We start from the raw sequence: 25,211 nt of genomic DNA on the forward strand, positions 1-25,211 counted from the left end.
AATCGTGTCATCGTTTTTTTACCGTGTTATGCACTAATGGATTAGTCGACTCAGTCCGTATAATTGTGTTTGTTGGTTCCAGGTTTGATGGTGGAAGATGACCCCCAGGTGCCCCTTCGTGCACTATGTCATCACGGGCGGGCACCTGCGTAGAACCACCGACCTTCCATAAGCCAGCTGAATGGCTTCCTAACATGAAGAATTCATCTCTCTGAGTAAGGCTCGAACATACATCGGTGAGGGGCAAGTGATTCAAAATCAGTCACCTCAACCACTCGGCCACGGAGGCCCCGTGTATTTGAGCTGCATACTGTATTGCGTATATAATGTATAGGAGAATACTTTATCGAAAACAGTAACAACTTCTTTCAAGCATATCATTATATCCAGCAATAGAAGCAAAAACTGAATTTGAATTGATTTAAATCAGGTATGTCATTTTGCGCTGTCTTGAAAAGACGACGTTAGTGGTCAAGTTCGAAGATATCAGGGAACAAATAGATGCATTATTCCTGAAGATATGCAGCAACAAAATTAAATATGTCATTTGTTAAGACATTGAAAGAAAGGTATCAGTGTCTTATTCTTTCAAGTGTCACATACGCAGCGAAACGTGTTCTATGAGGACTGTGTTTGCTCAAAACTGAATATATATTTGATTCATTGCCTACAATTTTTACACTCGGGCCACATGTTTTCTTAAAAAAAAGTGTTGTGCACTGTGAAGTGTACCTATATGGTAAACTCTCCCACTTGTAACCACGTTACCATGGGTTCGAATTCATTTCTTAACATTCTTTTTATATAATTTCGTGTGGTTGTATTTGTATCTATTTTACATCATTTTATGAAACATTTCATTTTGTGTCGTTAACAACAGCTCTTTGAATGTTCCGTTGAATGAATGAATACTTGTCCGGTCCTGAAGAATTTAAACAACAATTTAATTGTATGTACGTATAAGAATGTTGTTGGACAGAAGAGTATTTCGTTGATAGATCATGATACGTGTGACAATTTTTCCGTCTGTTAATTTTACAGACAAAGTAAAAAACAACAAAAAATTGGTCAGATAGAGGACTCGAACACACAAACCTAAGATTAGTGGCAAAACGCTTTGTAAGTTCGGCTATATCTGCACATGAAAAATAATTGTATGTAATTAGCTTTTCAATATTTGTATCGTTAGTTAGGTTCGGACAGCAAAAATTAATTTACGGAAACATACGGAATATTCATGAGTGCCAGGTCAATATTTACGAACAATAAATAGAAATGTTGAACAGTTGTCTTAAATTAGAAACCAACACATAAATTAAACAACACAACTAATTTTTGGATTGGCCTTTACGCTTGTCATCGCAAGAGGAAACGACAGCTGGTGACTGTGACGTATAAATTGCGGCAATATCAAACTATCGGTTTTTTGTTTGAAGTTGTTCAAAGTGAAACGAGGGCAAATCGTCAAACGAGAAAGATCTTCTTAACAACTTTAATTCTTTCTGTCTCCTTTATATTCATGAAGTAAATTAAATGCTATTCGAGAGACTGGTCAGCTGCACATGCTCTGGGATGTTCAAGTAGCCGAAGGACTGTCTTTCGACAGTTTGGACATAACTAAGTGTCTCTGAAAAAAATTACTTAACGTCGTAATGAAAAGAAAGCCCAACTGTATGTATGCAACTCCTGCAGTTACTTTATCATTGTATGCAATGTTAAAAAAGTACACAATTCTTAGAGAAAAATATGCTTTTAGGACATTAAAGTTAATGTCGAACGTATTCGAAGCAAGTTTAAATCTAGAGTCACGGAACATAGGAATACTATTCAGCATGTAAAGTTATGCAGTTGAGGTTTCGTTTTGGGGAATTAACTCAGTCATTTGAGAGCTACGGCCCTTGTATTTGTCAAAATATGCAAAGGATAGATAGATTTATTTGTGAATATGGTTCTAAGAAAGACAACTCTTACTAGCATAAATGATAATCTAAATCAAGAGTTACATGTACATATTTGTCTTTCAAAGAAATCCCTGATATGTTTGTTTCAAGAAATCCCTTATAAAGTTTATGTTTAATATTTAACCTAGAGTTATTAACAGTTTTAAGAATGTTGTTCCGCAAGTGAAGTTTTGCACCTGGAATCTTCTCGGTCTTCGAGATGCCGTTGTGCCTTTTCAGGCTGAATACTTATATGGATAGATTGATAAGAAGGAACTTGTCCTTGCTTACTTGTTATTTCTTAGCACTTGCATATATCTTTAATAATAAACAGGTAGCTTATATATCCTTGTATCGTCCTTATATCATATATGTCAGTAATATTTATGAATATACAGTGTAGAGCAACAATTGTTTCGCCTTTTTCAGGTACACTGATCTTAGTACAGATAGAATAATGTAGTGAAGAACAGGTAGAAATTTATTCGAATAAGGGTGTACTAAAATTCTACTCTTGCTCCTAGCTCCTACCATGATCTTGGTCTGCAGTGGTCGCAAAGGCAGAATTACTTGCCGCCAGCAGGCTAAAGGTTAAAAGACAAATGTTCTGAATATACCCTAGCAGTCCTGTTAAAACAATTGTTTTTTATGTAATGTGATAAGATATAGAAATACATCACATTGAAAAGATAATAAGTACTATATTATAATTCAACCTTTCATATTTCATGCACAAGAAGACATACCAAATGTTTTGTTTGTAAACAAAATGAATACATTTTAATAAAAAAAATATTTACTGTTTCGCCTCGCCTTTTCTTTTCAAATTTCTATTTAATGTGCGGGGAAATAATAAGTTTGACGAAAAATCCATATTTGATTCATTTTAAGTACACGGATCAGCTTTGTGGCCGCGTTGTAGACCTTTTATTACACTGCCTGTTACTGTAACATCGTGTACAGGAGTAAAAATCAAACCTGTACTTTGTCAAAAAACGTTTCCAAATCCAAGATTTTAGTTTCCCTTGTCCTTTAGCGTCTCTCAATCTGCACAAGATAGCGAGAAAGGGTTATTTCGCAATAGTACAAAACCGGTCAAATATGCATCAGTTTTCACTTTAAGTCTCCTCAATCTAACAAAGTAACAGGGCAGTGTAAACAAAAAACTATTACAACCTGGGTTAGGGCAATTTACAGTTAAACGACTGTTAGGAGCATATATAAATGTTATAAGTGATTAGAAATACGCAGGTGTATTCAATAAATATTGAAGTCAATAAAATAAAATATATTTAATTCAAAGCGTAAGACCTTTAACATGATCCTGTGTTTATATTTCTGAGAGGCAGTTAATCAATGTTTAGAAAAACATTTAAGAGACTCAGTGTATATTGATAGACATGCAGAACAAAAGCGTTATCCAGCAGCTGTTACTGAGCTGATGAAGTCGATATGGGTTTGGTTGAAAGCAGGTGTCGTGAAGGTATTACACGTATTACAATCCATGGAGCATGGAGAAAAAAACGAGTGCCACTGAGTGTCTTTAATTCAAACACATAGTAGCATACATACCTAAAACGTAATTGAACTTGGGCAAAGCAGGACAGTGTCCTTCGTTCACAGTTCATCGTATCAAGTAGCAAATAATCGTTATTGTTACATGTTACGAATATTTGTTCTAAAATATCATTTACGGACCTTAATTTATAGAGTATACTTAATCCTAACCCTAACCCTAACCATGTAATTTCTAAAGTCAAAACTGTTAATTAAATGATGTTTGGTTATGTAAATTACAGTACATGTTCAATGTTTTATTCACTGCAGTTGTCTTAATATATTCGAGGTACTGCATCGAGTAATGCTATGAACCTGAACATTCATAACTCCAAGCTGAGACAAACATATTTTACCAGACAATTAGATATAAAGCATTCACCGTTGCTTACTTATAGGCATGCCATACTGAAAAAAAAGAAGGAGAGTCCGCGGCCGAGTGGACATGGTCACTGAATTCAATTCACTTTCTTATCACCGATGTGGGTTTGAGCTTTACTTCGCAAGTTACCACCCGTAATGATATAATGCCTGGATGCGCACCTAGGGTCCTTCTTAACCACGATAAGCCAGAAAGTCGTCATATGACTTTTAATGTTGTAGGTGTGTAGTTCACGCCATGAAAAACAAAAATATTCTTACAAAAGAATTCTCTGGTCGTGATAATACTTTAAAAAATCCCATAAATATCCGTGTCTTTTTCAAAATCAATAAAAACATTTGTTACATGGGCGAATGTTTATAAGTAGATAACACAATATGTCGTATTCTACATTCTGACTAGACAATGTTATAAAACACATCTTCTGGCAATGTGAAATATCGTACCATTTCAAAGTTAGTGCAGAGAAAGAAAGGAAATATTTTGTTACTTCCTGATTCTCAGTCATGGAATATGTATTCATTATGAACTGTTCTTAAAACTGGTTTGATATTTAGTGTTAATTGATATTAAGGGATTTTAACGAGGAATGAAACTCTTTTGATTCAAGTAAGACAACTTTTGAAAAGTAATATCCGTTTATTTGCTACAAAATGTTTGCAAACTTTATGACTTTCACTGTTAAATATTCAGCTTTGCTTTTTTTCCACTTTCCCTAAAACCCTACCCCTTTATCTACCAATTACATGTTTTAATATTAATGAATAAAATGTGGCTGTGTGCTTCCGAGAAATTTACCGTTACCCTTCTTTATTTACAGACAGTACCTAAGGATTTGCTAGTCATTTTCTATCGGATGATTGTATTTTAATCCATTTTCATTTTTCTTCCCGAGAAGCACTACATTGTACATAATGCAGTAAGGCATTACAGGCCTACAATCAAATGAATAAATGTAAATCTTGACTGTTACTTATATCAATAACCTAAATAAAAGTCTGAATTACTTATGTTTACTGTATTTTTCTAAGTGTGTGAAGTTGGCGAGAAGTTCGACATTCGACATTGAACATTCGATCTCAGAACGACATTGGACATTTGAAGCGTGAAGTTGACAATAAATTAAACTTTCGACATTGAACATTCGATCTCAGGACGACATTGAACATTCGATACCAGAACGACATTGGACATTCAATTTAGAACGACATTAGACATTCGAATCCAGAATGACATTGGACATTCAATTTTAGAACGACATTAGACATTCGAATCCAGAACAACATTGGACATTCAATGTTAGAACGACATTGGACATTTGATACCAGAACGACATTGGACATTCGATTTCAGATCGACATTGAACATTCGATTTCAGATCGACATTGAAAATTCGATTTCAGAACGACATTCGACATTCGATACCAGAACGACATTCGACATTTGATACCAGAACGACATTCGACATTTGATACCAGATCTACATTCGATTTCAGAACGACATTGGACATTCGATTTCAGAACGACATTGGACATTTGATACCAGATCGACATTGGACATTCGATTTCATAACGACATTGGACATTTGATACCAGAACGACATTCGACATTTGATACCAGAGCTACATTCGACATTCGATTTCAGAACGACATTGGACATTCGATTTCAGAACGACTTTGGACTTTTGATACCAGATCGACATTGGACATTCGATTTCAGAACGACATTCGACATTCGATACCAGAACGACATTCGACATTCGATTTCAGATCGACATTGAACATTCGATTTCAGAACGACATTCGATACCAGAACGACATTCGACATTCGATTTCAGAACGACATTGGACATTCGAGCCTAGAACGACATTGGACATTCGAACACAGAACGACATTGGACATTCGAATCCAAAACGACATTGAACATTCGATTTCAGAACGACATTGGACATTTGATACCAGAACGACATTCGACATTCGATTTCAGAACGACATTGGACATTCGAGCCTAGAACGACATTGGACATTCGAACACAGAACGACATTGGACATTCGAATCCAAAACGACATTGAACATTCGATTTCAGAACGACATTGGACATTTGATACCAGAACGACATTCGACATTCGATTTCAGATCGACATTGAACATTCGATTTCAGAACGACATTCGACATTCGATTTCAGATCGACATTGAACATTCGATTTCAGAACGACATTCGACATTCGATACCAGATCGACATTGGACATTCGATTTCAGATCGACATTGAACATTCGATTTCAGAACGACATTCGACATTCGATACCAGAATGACATTGGACATTCGATTTCAGAACGACATTGGACATTCGAGCCTAGAACGACATTGGACATTCGAACACAGAACGACATTGGACATTCGAATCCAAAACGACATTGGACATTCGAACCTAGAACGACATTGGACATTCGAATCCAGAACGACATTAGACATACGAACCCAGAACGACATTGGACATTCGAATCCAAAACGACATTGGTCATTCGAACCTAGAACGACATTGGACATTCGAATCCAGAACGACATTAGACATACGAACCCAGAACGACATTGGACATTCGAATCCAAAACGACATTATTAGTGTCAGTTAGCACCGATTCCTGAAAGTATGGGAGTGCTCCTGAAAGTGTCACAGACCACTTAAAATGATTTAAAAAGAAACAGGAACTACTTGGTTAGTGTAATCACTCCTGGCACCAGTTCTTGAAAGTCTGTGATTCCTCCTAATGTGTCGAAGACCGTTCTGAATGGTTTGAAAGGACACGTGGATTTCTGGGTCGGTGTTTTCTACCTTGGCACCGATTCCTGAAAGTCTGCGAGTGCTCCTGAAAGTGTCGCAGACCATTCTAAATGATTGATAAAGAAACATGGACTATTGTGACGATGTTTTCTCCCTTGGCACCGTTTCCTGAAAGTCTGAGAGTCCTCTTGAAAGTGTCGCAGACCATTCTGAATGATTGAAAAAGAAACATGGACTATTGTGACGATTTTTTCTCCCTTGGAACCGTTTCATGAAAGTCTGCGAGTCCTCCTGAAAGTGTCGTAGACCATTCTAAATGATTGAAAAAGAAACACGGACTATTGTGACGATGTTTTCTCCCTTGGCACCGTTTCCTGAAAGTCTGAGAGTCCTCCTGAAAGTGTCACAGACCGTTTATAATCGGTTGAATTGATACAGAAGCTAATGGGACGGTGTTTTCTCACTTGGTATCTACTCTTGAAAGTCTGCGAGTCCTCCTAAAAATGTCACAGACCGTTCTTAATGGGTTGAAATGATAGTTCTTGTTTGGAAGTTCACAAGAACTATCATTTCATTAAGATCGGTCTGTGACATTTCAGGAGGACTCGCAGACTTTCAAGAACCGGTACCAAGAGAGATAACACTAACCAAGTAGTTCTTGTTTCTTTTTTAATCATTAAAAATGGTCTGCGACACTTTCAGGAACACTCGCAGACTTTCAAGAATAGATGCCAAGTGAGAAAGCACCGTCCCATTAGCCTCTGTATTAATTCAACCGATTATAAACGGTCTGTGACACTTTCAGGAGGACTCTCAGACTTTCAGGAAATGGTTCCAAAGGAGAAAAAATCGTCACAATAGTCCATGTTTCTTTTTAAATCATTCAGAATGGTCTGCGACACTTTCAGGAGCACTCGCAGACTTTCAGGAAACGGTTCCAAGGAAGAAAACATCGTCACAATAGTCCATGTTTCTTTTTAAGTAATTTAGAATGGTCTACGATATTTTAAGGAGCACTCGCAGACTTTCAGGAAACGGTGCCAAGGGAGAAAACATCGTCACAATAGTCCATGTTTCTTTATCAATCATTTAGAATGGTCTGCGACACTTTCAGGAGCACTCGCAGACTTTCAGGAATCGGTGCCAAGGTAGAAAACACCGACCCAGCAATCCACGTGTCCTTTCAAACCATTCAGAACGGTCTTCGACACATTAGGAGGGTTCGCAGACTTTCAAGAACTGGTGCCAGGAGTGATAACACTAACCAAGTAGTTGCTGTTTCTTTTTAAATCATTTTAAGTGGTCTGTGACACTTTCAGGAGCACTCACAGACTTTCAGGAATCGGTGCTAACTGACACTAATAATGTCGTTTTGGATTCGAATGTCCAATGTCGTTCTTGGTTCGTATGTCTAATGTCGTTTTGGATTCGAATGTCCAATGTCGTTCTGTGTTCGAATGTCCAATAACGTTCTAGGCTCGAATGTCCAATAACGTTCTAGGCTCGAATGTCCAATGTCGTTCTGAAATCGAATGTCCAATGTCGTTCTGGTATCGAATGTCGAATGTCGTTCTGAAATCGAATGTCCAATGTCGTTCTGAAATCGAATGTCCAATGTCGTTCTGAAATCGAATGTCGAATGTCGTTCTGGTATCGAATGTCGTTCTGAAATCGAATGTCCAATGTCGATCTGGTATCAAATGTCCAATGTCGTTCTGAAGTCGAATGTTCAATGTCGATCTGAAATCGAATGTTCAATGTCGATCTGAAATCGAATGTCGAATGTCGTTCTGGTATCAAATGTCCAATGTCGTTCTAACATTGAATGTCCAATGTCGTTCTGAAATCGAATGTCCAATGTCGTTCTGGTATCAAATGTCGAATGTCGTTCTGAAATCAAATGCCCAATGTCGATCTGGTATCAAATGTCCAATGTCGTTCTGAAATCGAATGTCCAATGTCGTTCTGAAATCGAATGTCGAATGTCGATCTGGTATCAAATGTCCAATGTCGTTCTGGTATCGAATGTCGAATGTCGTTCTGGTATCAAATGTCCAATGTCGTTCTAACATTGAATGTCCAATGTCGTTCTGAAATCGAATGTCCAATGTCGTTCTGGTATCGAATGTCGAATGTGGTTCTGAAATCAAATGCCCAATGTCGATCTGGTATCAGATGTCCAATGTCGTTCTGAAACCGAATGTCAAATGTCGTTCTGGTAGCGAATGTCGAATGTCGTTCTGGTATCAAATGTCCAATGTCGTTCTTACATTGAATGTCAAATGTCGTTCTGAAATCAAATGTCGAATGTCGTTCTGGTATCGAATGTCGAATGTCGTTCTGAAATCAAATGTCCAATGTCGTTCTGGTATCGAATGTCGAATGTCGTTCTGAAATCGAATGTCGAATGTCGATGTGGTATCAAATGTCCAATGTCGTTCTTACATTGAATGTCAAATGTCGTTCTGAAATCAAATGTCCAATGTCGTTCTGAAATCGAATGTCCAATGTCGTTCTGAAATCGAATGTCCAATGTCGATCTGGTATCAAATGTCCAATGTCGTTCTGGTATCGAATGTCGAATGTCGTTCTGGTATCAAATGTCCAATGTCGTTCTAACATTGAATGTCCAATGTCGTTCTGAAATCGAATGTCCAATGTCGTTCTGGTATCGAATGTCGAATGTCGTTCTGAAATCGAATGTCGAATGTCGATGTGGTATCAAATGTCCAATGTCGTTCTGAAATCGAATGTCCAATGTCGTTCTGAAATCGAATGTCCAATGTCGTTCTGAAATCGAATGTCCAATGTCGTTCTGGATTCGAATGTCCAATATCGTTCTGGATTCGAATGTCTAATGTCGTTCTAAAATTGAATGTCCAATGTCGTTCTGGATAAATTGAATGTCCAATGTCGTTCTGGATTCGAATGTCTAATGTCGTTCTAAAATTGAATGTCCAATGTCGTTCTGGTATCGAATGTCCAATGTCGTTCTGAGATCGAATGTCCAATGTCGTTCTGAAATCGAATGTCCAATGTCGTTCTGAAATCGAATGTCCAATGTCGTTCTGGTATCGAATGTCGAATGTCGTTCTGAAATCGAATGTCCAATGTCGATCTGGTATCAAATGTCCAATGTCGTTCTGAAATCGAATGTCCAATGTCGTTCTGAAATCGAATGTCCAATGTCATTCTGGTATCGAATGTCCAATGTCGTTCTGGATTCGAATGTCCAATGTCGTTCTGGATTCGAATGTCTAATGTCGTTCTAAAATTGAATGTCCAATGTCGTTCTGGATTAATTGAATGTCCAATGTCGTTCTGGATTCGAATGTCTAATGTCGTTCTAAAATTGAATGTCTAATGTCGTTCTGGTATCGAATGTCCAATGTCGTTCTGGTATCGAATGTCCAATGTCGAAAGTTTAACTTATTGTCAACTTCACGCTTCAAATGTCCAATGTCGTTCTGAGATCGAATGTTCAATGTCGAATGTCGAACTTCTCGCCAACTTCACACACTTTATTTTTCTCAATTCACTTTAATTCAAAAATATTGCAGTACATCCGATTTCGACATTTTTCTTTCAATAAAATGGAAAACAAAGATCAAAACAGTGTCAAAAAGACATAGAAGGAGTAATGTGGCTTGCACATATTCTCGTCTGTAATTTAAAATAAATCTTCGTTGTATTCAAGTGTATAATCATTGAAGTACAGCCAGTTAAAACGCAAGTCATCTTCAACAAAATATGTACGGATGCAAACGTTGTCAATTTATTCAGGTTAAAATATGTTTGCACCTTTACCTTTACCCTAAATATCTAAATTGGACAGGTCCATCACTCAATTTGTGCAGTATCATTCATTATTTAGAAGGCTGTTCACTGAAAATTTACTGACTGATTAGCAAACAGTGCAGACCATGATCATCAGGCTGATCTTGGTCTGCACTGGTGACAAAAGCAAAATTACTTGCCGCCAGCAGGCTATAAGATAACACTTTAATAGTTGTGTCATAATACGGAAATGTGTTAAAATGTATACAGTTTTTTTGCCATCATATATTCTAATTAATAAATGAGAAGTAATCTTATGACTGTCGGGGTTGTACAGAGGATGGATCGAAAAGAAAAAAACAACTTTTCCTTAACAAGTTTAAAAGCACTGACCTCCAGATTTTGGCTAAACATTATTTTTCTTTCAAATTGAAGTTTGGTCATATAATAAACATAAGAATACGAGGTTTTGTTTCTATACTATTTTTAAAATGCCAAATCAAGAACAAGAGCTGTCCGAGGACAGCAACTCTCGGCCATTGTCAACAGCCTTGTCAGTTGTGAACGAATCAAAAAGTTGAAAAAGAGGCATAATTTTTTAAACTTGCAAACCAGGGTTATGGAACCTGTAAAATGCATATCAGCTCATGACAATGGACAATTGTGTGAAGTTTCAATTCATTCCCATTAGTGGGTACAGAGATACCAGCTTTCACACAAAAACTTAACAAAACAACTGTTAAGTTTAAAAAGGGGCATAATTTTGCAAAAATACAAAGTAGATTTAAGAAACCTGTGCTCTGCTTATCAGATCATGACAGCGGAGAAGTGTGTGAAGTTTCAATCCATCCCCATTAGTGGTTACTGAGATACCAGCTTACATACAAAACCTTAACCAATTCGGAACGCCGACGCCGACGCATGGGTGAGTCCAATAGCTGTATCTATTCTCTGATTAGTCGAGGTAAAAAAAAAATATGACTGCGTCGGGAATCAAACACGGACCGCCGCGGCAATAAAGAATGTTTCTACTGTCGCTACCAATAGCGCTGTGGAAGATTTAGTGTTCAATGCGGGTTAAATATATAGAGGATATTACATGAGTGTCTTTTCATATTGTATTTATTAAACGAGTTGAATAAAATAATAAAATGCGAGGCTCTGCCGAGCATTTTATCAATTTTATTCAACTTGTTTAATAAATTCAAAGTGGAAAGACACAATTGTAAAATTCTTTTTATCACATGTAAGCTTTTCCTGTTGAAACATCAAAATTTCTTCTTTCTTTACCTATTTTAGACCAAGTTAATTCAGCCAACGTTTTCTATAGATAAAGGACGTCAACGTCAAAGCTTTATTACACTAGTGTATCATCATATTCATGTAATGGCTTTATTACACTCATACGATGTCAAATATGTGATAAACATATTTATAATCAAGGCAGTTTACCTGGAGTAAACCGTTACAAACGCTTTTCAATTTCCATTATAAAAACTAGTAAAAACAACCAATTCTCACGTGTTTCCGTAACATATAGTCTGTCAGTAATTAAGTTTCAAAGCATTTTTAAGAAATACAACATTGATTTCCAGATATCTAACAAAATTATTTTGTTGTTGTTATTGTCGAACGATCTGGAGGCCAGTGCCTTTATAGTCCCGGAATTATGGAAGACCTGGTGAGACATTTGACTTCTATACTTCAGACTTTTGAATTGTACTTATCACTTCCAACTTCTTGACTTCTTACTTCCTTCTTCTAACTTCCACACTTCTGACTTCTAACTTCCGCACTTCTGACTTCTAACTTTCTGACTTTCGACTTCTGATTTCCAACTTCCACACAAAGTTGGAAGTCAGAAGTTTTGAACTTGGTAGCCGGAAGTCAGGAAGTTAGAAGACCTTAGTCAAGGTGCTGAAGTTGGAAGTCAGCAGTGTGAAGTTGAAAGTCAGAAGTTGGAAGTCAGAAATAAGAAGTTTGAAAGTTAGAAGTCAGAAATCAGGAAGTGTGAAGGTGGAGGTTAAAAGAATGGTAGCTAGAGGTCAGAAGTTTGAAATCTGAAGTCAAGTAAGAAGTGTGGAAACTGTAAATAAGAAATGAGAAGTTCGCAAGTTATAAGTTAGAATTGTAAACATTCGAAGTCAGTAGTCGGAATAAAATAAGCGCAAGTGTCATGCCAAATGAAAAATAAACAGGTATGACATGAATATGCCTCATGAAAATGCATTGACAATGCGATTATAATGATATATCCCTGTACATCTTATGTACAAGCAAATATCATTTACATTCCTTTTTCTACAGTGCAACATATTGTGTTTACAATTTTATTGAAATACATTCTGTTTCCTGAAAACAAAAACATCTGGTGGTAAAACTGTAAAAGTATTGATAAGTCGTTCAGTCTTAGGCGCAGAATAAAGCTTCTGTTAGGTTAAACATTGTCTGATCAATAGATTTAGGTTAGGTCTCTAAATATGATCTTGATTGGCAGTAAAACAAAAACAATTTTTTCGATTGAAATTTCCTATTTATTTCGAAGTTAAGATAAAATTGTTAAAAATGCTTTAACTTCGAACAAAGCGAAATACGATACATTGAATTTCATAAGTATAGCAGTGTCAAGATACAAGATATTTAGGTGAGAAAAAACGTTAAGCTTTTCCTATATTCAAATAATGTAAATTGTGGTTTGCTTGAATCTGTGCGTCTTTGGGAATTAAACATAAAAACATATACCCAAAATGTTGGAGCGGCCTGAGGAGGACGTACGGCCATGGGACAAACATACTAGCACCCCAGTAATATTCCTGACTGTACAAAATGCACTATATGATGTTTACTGATATCTTGATCTGATTGTCATTTTGTAAAACTGAACTAAATTGATTCAAGAAATGCATGTGAACGCAGCAGATGTCACTACAGTCAGTTTGTTAATACATATACTGGCGTTAATTACTTGTTTTTCAGTTAAAATATCGGAATATTATAGAGAAATGTATTGACATTTTCACAGTGAAAAATATCAAATATATATTTTTCACTGTTAAGACATTTAGCGAAAACATGAAATAAAAAGAAACAGTTACTTTGGATCAAAATATCTTCACTCTTCAACGCCATATTTTTCACTTTCACAGGTGGCTATGCCACGTTTTTACTCATGATAGATATATTTCAATCTTACACTGTTTCGAGTTACCGATAGGGATGATCTGTTTGTGTTTGAGCGCCGTAAAACCAAATTCATTCATTTATTTTTTTCAATTTATCATTGCTCATACGTCTGTCTTATAAAAAGTGACACTCAAATATATTTAATTCCCGTTGTTGTAATAAAGTTCTAATGAAACGAATAATTTATATTTGTTTTTAGCAATCATATTAATGGTTTTGGTAAGCTTAAGACGGTATGTTTTAAGCTATTTTCTCGAAGAATTTAATATATAAAAAGCTTGAAAGGTTATTATCATTGAAATGGAGAAATATTTGTTTCACTGTACGCATAATTTCGGGAAAATTTCAAAAAAGCAAATGACTGTTCAGTGTAATTTTTATCCATGAGACTAGCACATGAGGATAACGGATCATTTGTTTTTTCGTTGCGCATCAATGGTTTTGACACCAATGTTGATTGTTTCACTTTAGCGAAGACATAAGCACACTGGATAACCGGCTATCCTGACGCCCGCTGGAAATGTAACCCAGCTGTAAATCGGTAGGTAAAGTTTTCCATTTATTTCTATTAAAACGAAGCCAATTCTTGCAAATCAACTTGACAGTTTTGTCAAGGAATGACCATGGCTTACATTTACAATTTCTGGGCCAAAAACGATCGTTATGTTTTGAGATATTCGCTAACAATTTCTTCTGTTTGAAAAATCGAGCAAAAATCCAGTTTTGCGCAAATTGTTTTGTTTTTGAACAACCTGTGAAAACATTTATCATCTGGTTTAACAGATGTGTCCTTTCAGAATACCTGTGTAAAGTTTCCGGGTTCTACGTTATTCATGAAAAAGTATATTAGCCGTTAAATAGGCATGGCCGAAAAAAAAGACTGTCGAAAACGGCCGCTAGTGCTGTCGTTGAACTCGGATGTTAACATTTATAGACTATCCATTAACTCCGGTGATTTTGAATACTTCTGTATATAAAAAGTATTACTCGCAGTGATTTGACGGAAACGTAATTATTTTTAAAAATGATACTTTTATTTCAAGAGGCTTTAGGACTTTATTTCTTCACACCCGGGCTGAATTTTAACCTAGTTCACGCGTTCTTGCGATTTTTCCGCCATGCGAAAGCCAACCATATATTTTTTTTTGCAGTTACACCGAAGCAATATGGTACATATTGCCATTTTGCCAGCTTTTGATGGTGGAGGAAAACCACTACAGGTGCCGCCGGGCTACTACAGAAAATATTTTCACCTCGGGTTTTGCAAATGCAAATGATTACTTCTGGTCGTCAGTTTTTTTGAATTTCGTTTGAAGAATTCAGTATCTTTAATGAATCTCAAATGCCCGTTCTTGTTTTGAAAAGTGCTCTTAGTGCGGTGCTTGATAGGTGTATAAACTTATTTGCTCATACATAATTATTTAATTGCTCCTAATGTAAATCTGCCATTTTGTTTTATTCAAAAATACCTTTTCAACAAATACCAGTTTATTCATGGTCTAAAACTGCAAGTTGTTGATGTATAGAGGCAAACGGTTGAAAACGATTGTTTCAAATCTAAAGCAGAACTTTGCAAAATGTCACATGACTGTTAATCAGTTATTTCTTAACATAGCAGTCACATGTAGCTTTAATCAACATATAACAAGGTAGATCGGAACTCTTCTTTGCTTGTTTACGATCTTACACAGTCAGCTATCAAATAAAACCGCATGAAAATAAAAGTTCTACTATACGACACAATATATTTGAACTTATGTCTATGCATGTAGGAATTGCCAGTATGACACAAAATACTTATTGATAGCTCTGTGTTAAAGATTTATTTGTTATACTGACATTGGAGGTGGTCATTAATGAATGGGCATCACTAATACTTGTATCATCGGTAACACATGTTTGAAGTTTAAAAATCAGTACTGAAAAAATCAGTCCATGCATGTAGAATCAGAGCCCGGACAAGACACTGCGGGCGGACGGACGGACGGACGAAAGGAACAAAGCAACTTCTAGACCCTAAACCAAAAGGACAATAATAATGAAATCAACCAAAATTACTCGACATGGCAATAAGGACCATGCATAAGTATATTCAAACTGTTTACTGACTGCTGGTATACACATTCTACACATATGAAAGACCAAAGAAATCGCAAAAAAAACACAGACAGACTAAACAGATACAAAATATACATAAAGAAGAGACACTACGGGGCATATAACATGTCTACAAGACAGTTTTTGTACTTTTATACAGCTGTATTCTCGATAGCGGACAGCTGACTTCAACGACTGCCTATTTCAAATACAGCGGCCGTTTTCGACAGTCTTTTTTTCTCGACCATGCCTATTTAACGGCTAATATACTTTTCAAGAATAACGTAGAACCCGGAAACCTCACACAGGTGTTCTGAAAGGACACATCTGTTAAACCAGATGATAAATGTTTTCACAGGTTGTTCATAAACAAAACAATTTGCGCAAAACTTTGGATTTTTGCTCGATTTTTTCAAACTGAAGACTGAATTTGTTAGCGAATATCTCAAAACATAACGATCGTATTTGGCCCAGAAAATGTAAATGTAAGCCATGGTCATTCCTTGACAAAACTGTCAAGTTGATTTGCAAGAATTGGCTTCGATTTAATAGAAATAAATGAAAAACTTTACCTACCGATTTACAGCTGGATGACTTTTCCAGCGGGCGTCAGGATAGCCGGTTATCCAGTGTGATAATATCGTACTAAAATATGTTGAAGTTTTGATCATTAATTCCTTGATTTATTCAAAGTCTAGAAGTGTATACTTAGAGTCTTTCATATTTGTTAATTCAAATAAAATTTATATTCTATATTCGTTTGACATTCATGGAGGTACACCTGTGTCTAATATTCTCGAGATTACTACAGGCATTTAACCTTTATTCCGCTAAAGTTCTAAAATGGACTGGTTCAAAATTCAATATAGGTAGTATCTTTTATTATTGGAAGTAGTGTTCTCTGAAAATCTACTAACTGAATAGCGAACAGTGCAGATCATGATCAGATCTTGGTCTGCGCTGGTCAAAAAGGCAGATATATTTGCGACCAACAGGATATAGGGCATGCATGTTTTAATGATATTTAATATCAGATTTGCGTAGTGTTCATGTTCATAGGTTAGACCTAGTAATATTTTTATTTACTCTATATCAATTCATTTTAGGTCGACTTTGGCGAAAATCGGAAGCTTATTCTATGCGAGTCTGTTTCCTGAAAAAAATTATGTGATATGAGAAGCTGCCTAAAGAATTACCGCTAGACTGACGAATGAGCGCAACACATTTCAGCATATTTATTCTAAGCAGTCTAAAGATTAAACAGTGTTCAATATCTGAAAAATATGAAACAGGTCTAGTATAGCATACTCGTTTCTACCACATCAGAAGTCGAAGTTGTTTTATGTATGCCACTTGATTTAGTCTTTGAAAATACATTAGATCTCTGATGGTCGTGATATTGCAGCAAAATGAACACAAAAAAACAAGATTAATTGCAATTAGATACGTTGAATTTTAAATACAATGCACTCGAAAAAGAAATATTATCTTAGCGTATCAGGTTAAAGAGCTTAACCATGATAACTTTGATAGATTTAAATGTTAAGTGTATCATTGCTCAAATGCAATACATGTTTATATTTTATTAGGTGCTCTTGATGACTGACCCGATTGATTCCGTATAAAAATATGAAATTCCGTCTACGTGTACTCATATTTTACACGACGTTTGTGACTACTTGTCTGGTACTGCAGGCATTGCATTTTATGATGATACAGCAGCATAGTGACAAATGGTATAAAGACAACTTTGAAGGCAATCATTCGGAAATCTTACGTCCCGATACAGAACAGGAAAACAGCCAGAGAACTATACTATATCTTGAAACTAATGAATTTAATATCTCAACAGAAGTAGAACAAGAACATATTAAGAAAAGGAAGATAATATTTTTATACAATCTACCTGGATTTTTGGTTAACACTACACCTACGAATAGACAGTACAAGAACTGTGATTATAAAAATTGCGTTTATACACGTGATAAAAATAAGTTACTTAAAGCACATGCTATCATATTTTACGTAGGTATTAGATATGAACGAATGGGGGTTTCCCCACCAATTCAACCGTCATTTCGAAACCAAGATCAAGTATGGATCTTTACAGCCACAGAACCGCCTGAGCATTATTATAACACAGACTATCTCTTACCGTCGTGGCACAATACAATGAACTGGTCTAGTTTTTATAGGCTGGATTCAGATATCCCGATTTCATACGGTGCTTTAATTAGACAAAACCCAGATAAAACAAGGCAAGACTATGTTTCATTGTATGACTCAAAAACAAGAAATGCCGTATGGTACGTTAGTCATTGTCAGGTTGCCAGTGAAAGAAGACTTTACGTAAATGAAATGATTAGACATGGATTCGATGTTGATATTCTAGGAGGATGTGGTTCGGAAGGAAAAAGAACAAAAACTAATTACACAGAATTTGCGCAAACAGTACCAAATTATAAGTTTTATTTAGCTTTCGAAAACTCGTTTTGTAATGATTATGTTACAGAAAAGTTTTTCAGGAGTTACAACTCAGACATGATTATTATTGCAAGGGGTGGGGCTGATTATAACAGATTGTTTCCACCAGGAACATTTGTAAACACTGCCAATTTTCAAGATGTGTCTAGTTTAGTAAGATATTTGCTTCATCTTGGAAGCGACAGAGAAAAATATATTGACATGTTACGCAAGAAAGACAGTTACTATAGCGTCAAAAAGCCGTTAAACAGAAACTGTGAAATTTGCAAAAGACTGAACAATTTATCGAGCTTTAGAAAAACATATGGCGCTATTGGTGATTATCTTAATGCCGGTCAATGTAGAAGGCCTAATGATTTATAAATGATTATAAGGTTCATTTAAATCGTTGGATAACATATGAATTTCGTTTTTGTCAGTATTTACAAATGTCTCCACATGACTGTTATACAAAATTAGAAATTCAATTTTAATATGAAAAATCCGTGCACATTTCCGTTAAAACGCAGAAATCTGATATCAAGTCGTCGACGTATTGTTCGCTGTTATTCAAACGACGATAAAAGTGCTACTGGAATCGATTTATTTGATATAAAATGCGTTTCAGAATTGAAATGATATAACGCAATGTTGTTACACTTAATGTAAAAATTCAATCATATTTATTGACAATCGATTTTTAGCTCGACTATTCAAAGAATAGTAGAGCTATTGGACTCGCCCGTGCGTCGGCGTCCGCGTCCGTGTCCCGATTTGGTTAAGTTTTTGTATGTAAGCTGGTATCTCAGTAACCACTTGTTGGAATGGATTGAAACTTTACACACTTATTCACTGTGATAAACTGACTTATACTGCACAGGTTCGATAACTCTATTTTGCTTTTTTAAATATATATGCCCCTTATTCGACTTAGAAATTTTTTGGTTAACGTTTTGTATGTAAGCTGGTATCTCAGTACCCACTGATGGGAATGGATTGAAACTTCGCACACTTGTTCACAGTCATCATCTGACATGCACTAAGTAGGTCCCATAACTCTACCTTGCATTTTTGTTTCTCAAAATTATGGTCCTTTTTTACTTAGCAGTTTTTGGTTAAGTTTTTGTATGTAAGCTGGTATCTCAGTATCCACTAAGGGGAATGGATTGAAATTTCACACACGTTTTCACTGTCATGATCTGACATGCACTATCAGGTCCCATAACTATATTTTGCATTTTTTCCCAAAATTATGCCCCTTTTTCGACTTAGAAAATTTTGGTTAAGGTTTTGTATGTAAGCTGGTATCTCAAGACCCACTGATGGGAATGGATTGAAACTTCACACGCTTGTTCACTGTCATCATCTGACATGCACTATGCAGGTCCCATAACTCTAGCTTGCATTTTTTCAAAATTATGCCCCTTTTTCGACTTAGGAGTTTTTGTTTAAGTTTTTGTATGTAAGCTGGTATCTCAGTACCCACTAATGGGAATTGGATCGAAATTTCACACACTTGTCCGCTGTATTGAGCTGATAAGTACTGTGCAGGTTCCATAACCCTATATTTCTATTTTTACCAAATTATGCCCTTTTTCGACTTTCGTATTTATTTAATTGACAAGGCTGTTGAATACTGGAGCGTTGCTGTCCTCCGACAGCTTGTTTAAATATTACACATATTTTATATGCTGTTTAATTTTCATGTTAAGCAACTCTTTCTGATGTTCAAATTTCCAAAGGTCAAAAGTCCATCAAAACCTTTATTATTATGGCACTTTTTTCAATTAGAAATGAGACAGTTTGTTTCAACATTGTAATACCTATGTTTCCGTTTTCATTGTTAAATGAATTTGGTACATGAAATGTTTATAGGAATTAAGAAAAATGCAAGATTAACCTTCCTGTTGCCATAGTTACTTAATACTTTTAATATTATAGTAATAATATTACGATAACATAAATTTATGTGTTTAATATTCTGCTCATATATTAACCCTGATACTTTATTTAGGTCATTAAGGAAACGGTCTTGAAGCCATCAAAAACCCCGTTATCATATACAGCTGCTTCGAAACGAGAGAAATTGAGGCCCCGCGAAATATACATTTTAAGCTTATACATTCAAATGTAGTAGAAAGCTAATGTATATACTACCAATAGCATAGACGTCTACGGATATGTGTGAAACCGATGTTAGATAACATATAAATATTTTCCTCTTTCAAAAATACATCACATTTACAGGTCGGTGTAACTCAGATCTGTATTATAATTATTTTTCTTCAAGAAACATAGACAAAGAAAGATGAGATTTTTGCAGTTAAAACATTTAATTACACGAAGTGTTATTAGTGGCTACCGTTCAATAAATTTAAATCTACCCGGGTTACAAGATATCCTTCATCCTTAAGTTTCATTCAAAATTCAGTTTTATTATCTCAGTTTGTTTTCTTTTAATCTGAATATTTGTCTTCAAGGTTTTAACATTATTGAAGTTAATAAACAATAAAATGTGGAATGTAAAAAAATCAAAACATTTCTTTCTTTCCCCACCCACTTTTTTCACCAGTGGTTCTTGCTCATATGGAATATAGTGACATTCCTAATACTGTCTTTACCCTTTATGTGCCTTTAAACCTCTCTAAAAGAAATGAACACATGACAATGTCGATTTTTATGTTGTCTGTATTTGAACAAAGTAGGATAGTCTGAAGTTTATTTCGTACGCAGCAATTTGTTGGCCCTGCATTCGTTCTTCGTTGAACTGCATAGAGCCCTTCAAAATTTGCAATTAATTCTTTTTCACTGACTCCCAAAATGTTTAACTGAACAGTTTTTGTAGTTTGTACCCATTGCAACTATGTCAGTATGGAATAAGTCGGCCAATTTAGCCTAGTTTGAGGCAAGCAAATTTGTGGGAAGGAATAAGCTTTTCATCAAGGATGACAAAACTTTTTTATATTCTAAGGCTAGGGAGTTTTCGATTGTTTTATCAGAAATCAAGATCAAGCATGCATCATTTTATAATAAACTGAAGAACAACAATTACAGGTAAATAAAGGTAATTCTTGCCATCACATGTGTTTCCGTGAAATCACTATTAACAAAGACAATTAAAGAACATATAAGGCGATCTCTCACAAAGCGTCATAGAATATAGGGGAGATCGTTTTTGTATACAAATCCGTTGTATTTTCGATTTTTAAACCTGATAAGACAAAGATCGGGTGGGCAGACGCCGAGCGTCCATGTTTTTGTAAACAGTGATCTTTTCTAACGGCTTAAACTTTCTTAAAACACAAATGATATCAATAATTTTTTATGCCCTCACTTTGGGTGTGGCGGGGGGGCGGACATATAGATTTGCCCTTGTCCGTCCATCCTCCGTCCGACCTTCCTTCCGAGAATGTTGTGTCGCGCCTAGCTCTAAAGTATTTGACGTAGAGTCACAAAACTTTACTGGAATGTTGGTCAGCATGTGTAGTTGTGCACCTGGGGTTTCACGTCCGGATTCATTTAGTCGTGTATGAGTTATGGCCCCTGACTTTGTAAAAATTGGTCATTTTAGTGTTGTGTCGCGCCTAGCTCCAAAAGTATTTTACGTAGAGTCAACAAAACTTTACAGGAATGTTGGTCAGCATGTGTAGTTGTGCACCTGGGGTTTCGCGTCCGGATTCATTCAGTCGTGTAGGAGTTATGGCCCCTGACTTAGTAAAAAATTGGTCATTGTAATATTATGTCGCATGTAGCTCCAAAAGTATTTTACCTAGAGTCACCAAAGTTTACAAGAATGTTGGTCAGCGTGTGCAGTTGTGCACCTGGGGTTTCGCGTCCTGATTCATTTAGTTATGTAGGAGTTATGGCCCCTGACTAAGTTAAAAATTGATCATTTTAATGTTGTGTCGCGGGTAGCTCCAAAACTATTTTACCTAGAGTCACCAAAGTTTACAGGAATGTTGGTCAGCATGTGCAGTTGTGCACCTGGGATTACGCGTCCGGATTCATTCAGTATTGTAGGAGTTATGGCCCCTGACCTAGGAAAACATTTGTGTCCATGTCATATAGTGGGGGCATCTGTGTCCCATGGACACACTTCTAGTTGATCAATGGAAAGGACATAAAACAAGCAATTTATTGATTACTTTTAATTATTATTTTGAAATGAAATGGATTAATTATGAACGCTTAACATACAGTGTTTTGATTTTTCTAAAAGTCTGGAGCATCGCTTCGCTGCTATTAAAATTATATGCCATTTAAAATCGTTATTCTTTTTAAAAAGATACTTAAATAAGAAAATATGAAAACCGTAAGCATTTCAAAACTTTTTGAATTTTTAAAATCCATTGAAAAAGTTATTAAAAATAAAAATTACGATCCATTCACAGACGATGTTAAAACATTTGTTTTGCTTACCACCATATAAACAAGTGTTAATGCGTGACGTCACGGCGATCACTCCTATAGATGTCCCAGTTAGAGAACGTTTACTTTATACTTAAAGCGTCGGTCTACGGATCGCGGGGTCGTGAGTTCGATCCTCGGGCGGGGCGTATGTTCTCCGTGACTATTTGATAAACGACATTGTGTCTGAAATCATTAGTCCTCCACCTCTGATTCATGTGGGGAAGTTGGCAGTTACTTGCGGAGAACAGGTTTGTACTGGTACAGAATCCAGGAACACTGGTTAGGTTAACTGCCCGCCGTTATATGACTGAAATACTGTTGAAAAACGGCGTTAAACCCAAAACAAAACAAACAAACTTTATACTTTTACATTTAGCTGCGTCTCAAGGGCAAAATCTCTCGCGAAATCTTGAATACAGGGATTTCCGGTGATTTCACCGGTGCTAGAAAACTCAGCTACAGATAGGCAGTAATTTCGTAGTGTAACAGTAGTTATCATGTTTTACATTAAACTTATAAAATCAAATACCTTGATAGTTCCTCTTTGTGCCTTATAATATATATCTTAATTCAAAAACCGTTATTTTACAAAACAACAACAAAAATAAACAACAAACGTTTCACTGCAGATGCTAATACAAAACAGGAACTATTACGTTGCTTTTGTCTCTGTAACTTCATGACGTGCTTCCTGTTTACGGACGTAAAGTTTGCACTCTTTGTTAATACGCTAATGCTAGAAAAAGTGTGCTAAAATTAAATCAGTTGTTTGATTTGATTTTGACTATTAATTGTAATAAGTGCAGATGGAATTATCCGGCTTTCGGGTAGCTGTTTACGTGATAACAAGGCTCTGCCTAAACAGATACTAGAATACTAGTACACTTGAGGTCGGATATTCCTATCTGCACCTACTACTAGTGAAAGAACCTTACAATATTACTTTGGAATGAAGAATATTATTGTTTACCTCTAATTATTTAATAAGCAGTCCTGCAGTTCTTATTTGTGCCAACAAATATTTGCAGCAGTAGATTTACCTGTGGATGTTTGCTTCCGTATATGGGTTGAGTACATAAGATTTTGTGTCGAATGAGAACACGATTGTCTTTAATTACACTGTTCAAAATAACATTCTTGCGTTCTGTTGACTGTGCAATGAGATAAGTAAAGACTTTCAAATAAGATCTTGATCATCAACGGTCCCTGTACATTATCAAGCCTGGCCATGAACTATCTTCGGATAGGAATTTTTAATCCTACTTTACGTCAAAATATTTAATTACAGTACATCTATGGAGAGACACGCGCTCAGATTCATTTGCGCGAGAAAGCTCAATAAACAACAACCATGAAATATTGACGCTGAGCAACTCCTTAACGTAGACCAAAAACAAAATGTCTATGGTTTCTCTAAAATTTAATGCGTACTAGTAACCTCCTTTCCCAAATAGTTGCAATGATATTAGGTACCATTTGCATGAGCATACATTTTTAGCTTGACTGTAGAAAGTATATGGAGAGCTATCCTACTCAACCCGGCGTCGGCGTCAGCGTTCTTTCTCTCTGTACTCACTTGACATAGTTATTCCTAATTATATCCACATTATATGAACCAATCATTCTTGAACCAAAATTTTATAAAGTTAACTATCCTCTCTTTTACTTAGAATTTTAGGTGAAAGTTTTGGTGCACTTCTTTTGCTCTGTTAAGTCATTATTAAACGAATTTGAATCAAACGCAAAATAATCATTTCATCTCATCACCAACATCATATGACACAAGGTCCGTACCTCTGGCACCAAATTGCCATGGGTTATGCCCCCTTTTACTTAGCAAGTGTATGTCAGTTTTGAAGCATTTTACTATATCTCTGTTATTGCAGAAGTAATTTGCTTCAAGCATAGTCGTCTCACATCATTACCTACATCATATGACACAAGAGTCATAACTCTGGCACCAAAATTAACGTTCATGTTAAAGTTTTGATGCACCTCTATTAGAATTGCAGGTTCAAGATGCGATGCACTTATGCTCTATCTCAGTTGATGCTTAATAGATTTTATTCAATCTATAGTTGTTCCATTTTATCAGCCTCACGGTAAGTCACGAGGTACATTACTTTGACAGAAATATTCCACGAGTTATGTCCCTTTTATACTGATTTAAAGTTTTGATACACTTTATCTATATCTCTGCCATTACTAAATATATTTAACACAGACTTAAGCTACTTTCTAATTTCTTCATCCACAGTGAAGTCATTAAAGACTCCAGTGTCAGCTAAATCTTCCGTAGATGTACTCAATTCACTATCCAGCATCGAATTTTAAAAATTAAGATAGTTTGCCCTTTAAACTACTTAATGTAAAGTGCCCTTCTCAACACAGAAAATCAAATTTTGACTCTCCTAAAAGGATCAAATGAATGTCTAGTTACAACTAAGGGCGATTGTTTATTTTAAGAGAGGATTGAGCCAATTACTTTAGCAATTATAATAAGTTTTTCACAGCTCATTCTGTCCTTACTTTTTATGGCACTATCGCTCTCTGTCTGTGCCCAGCGCAACATTGGAGGCAAAGTCTTTTTATGTTACCATAACCATATTTAAAGC

The 25,211-nt window shown here is 35.9% G+C and overlaps 1 protein-coding gene across 2 annotated transcripts; it reads left to right on the forward strand.

Moving 5' to 3' along the window:
• The first annotated feature begins 4,290 nt into the window (after nt 1-4,290).
• On the forward strand, nt 4,291-20,163 carry LOC128551632 (alpha-(1,3)-fucosyltransferase C-like). Of its 2 annotated transcripts, none has more exons than XM_053532527.1 (3): nt 4,291-4,488; nt 16,830-17,015; nt 17,313-20,163. In XM_053532527.1, the coding sequence occupies exon 3, from the start codon at nt 17,353-17,355 to the stop codon at nt 18,568-18,570; it is 1,218 nt and encodes a 405-aa protein (XP_053388502.1). In that variant the 5' UTR covers nt 4,291-4,488; nt 16,830-17,015; nt 17,313-17,352; the 3' UTR covers nt 18,571-20,163. The 2 variants fall into 2 exon arrangements, with proteins under 2 accessions (XP_053388502.1, XP_053388503.1); XM_053532528.1 differs by having other exon boundaries at nt 4,291-4,423.
• Nucleotides 20,164-25,211: the final 5,048 nt, after the last annotated feature.

The sequence above is a fragment of the Mercenaria mercenaria genome, unplaced genomic scaffold, assembly GCF_021730395.1.
Source record: "Mercenaria mercenaria strain notata unplaced genomic scaffold, MADL_Memer_1 contig_138, whole genome shotgun sequence".
In the NCBI taxonomy this organism is placed as follows: domain Eukaryota; kingdom Metazoa; phylum Mollusca; class Bivalvia; order Venerida; family Veneridae; genus Mercenaria; species Mercenaria mercenaria.

Excerpts from the sequence above, each read along its gene's own strand:
- LOC128551632 (XM_053532527.1), top strand. The coding sequence starts at position 17,353 with ATGAAATTCCGTCTACGTGTACTCATATTTTACACGACGTTTGTGACT.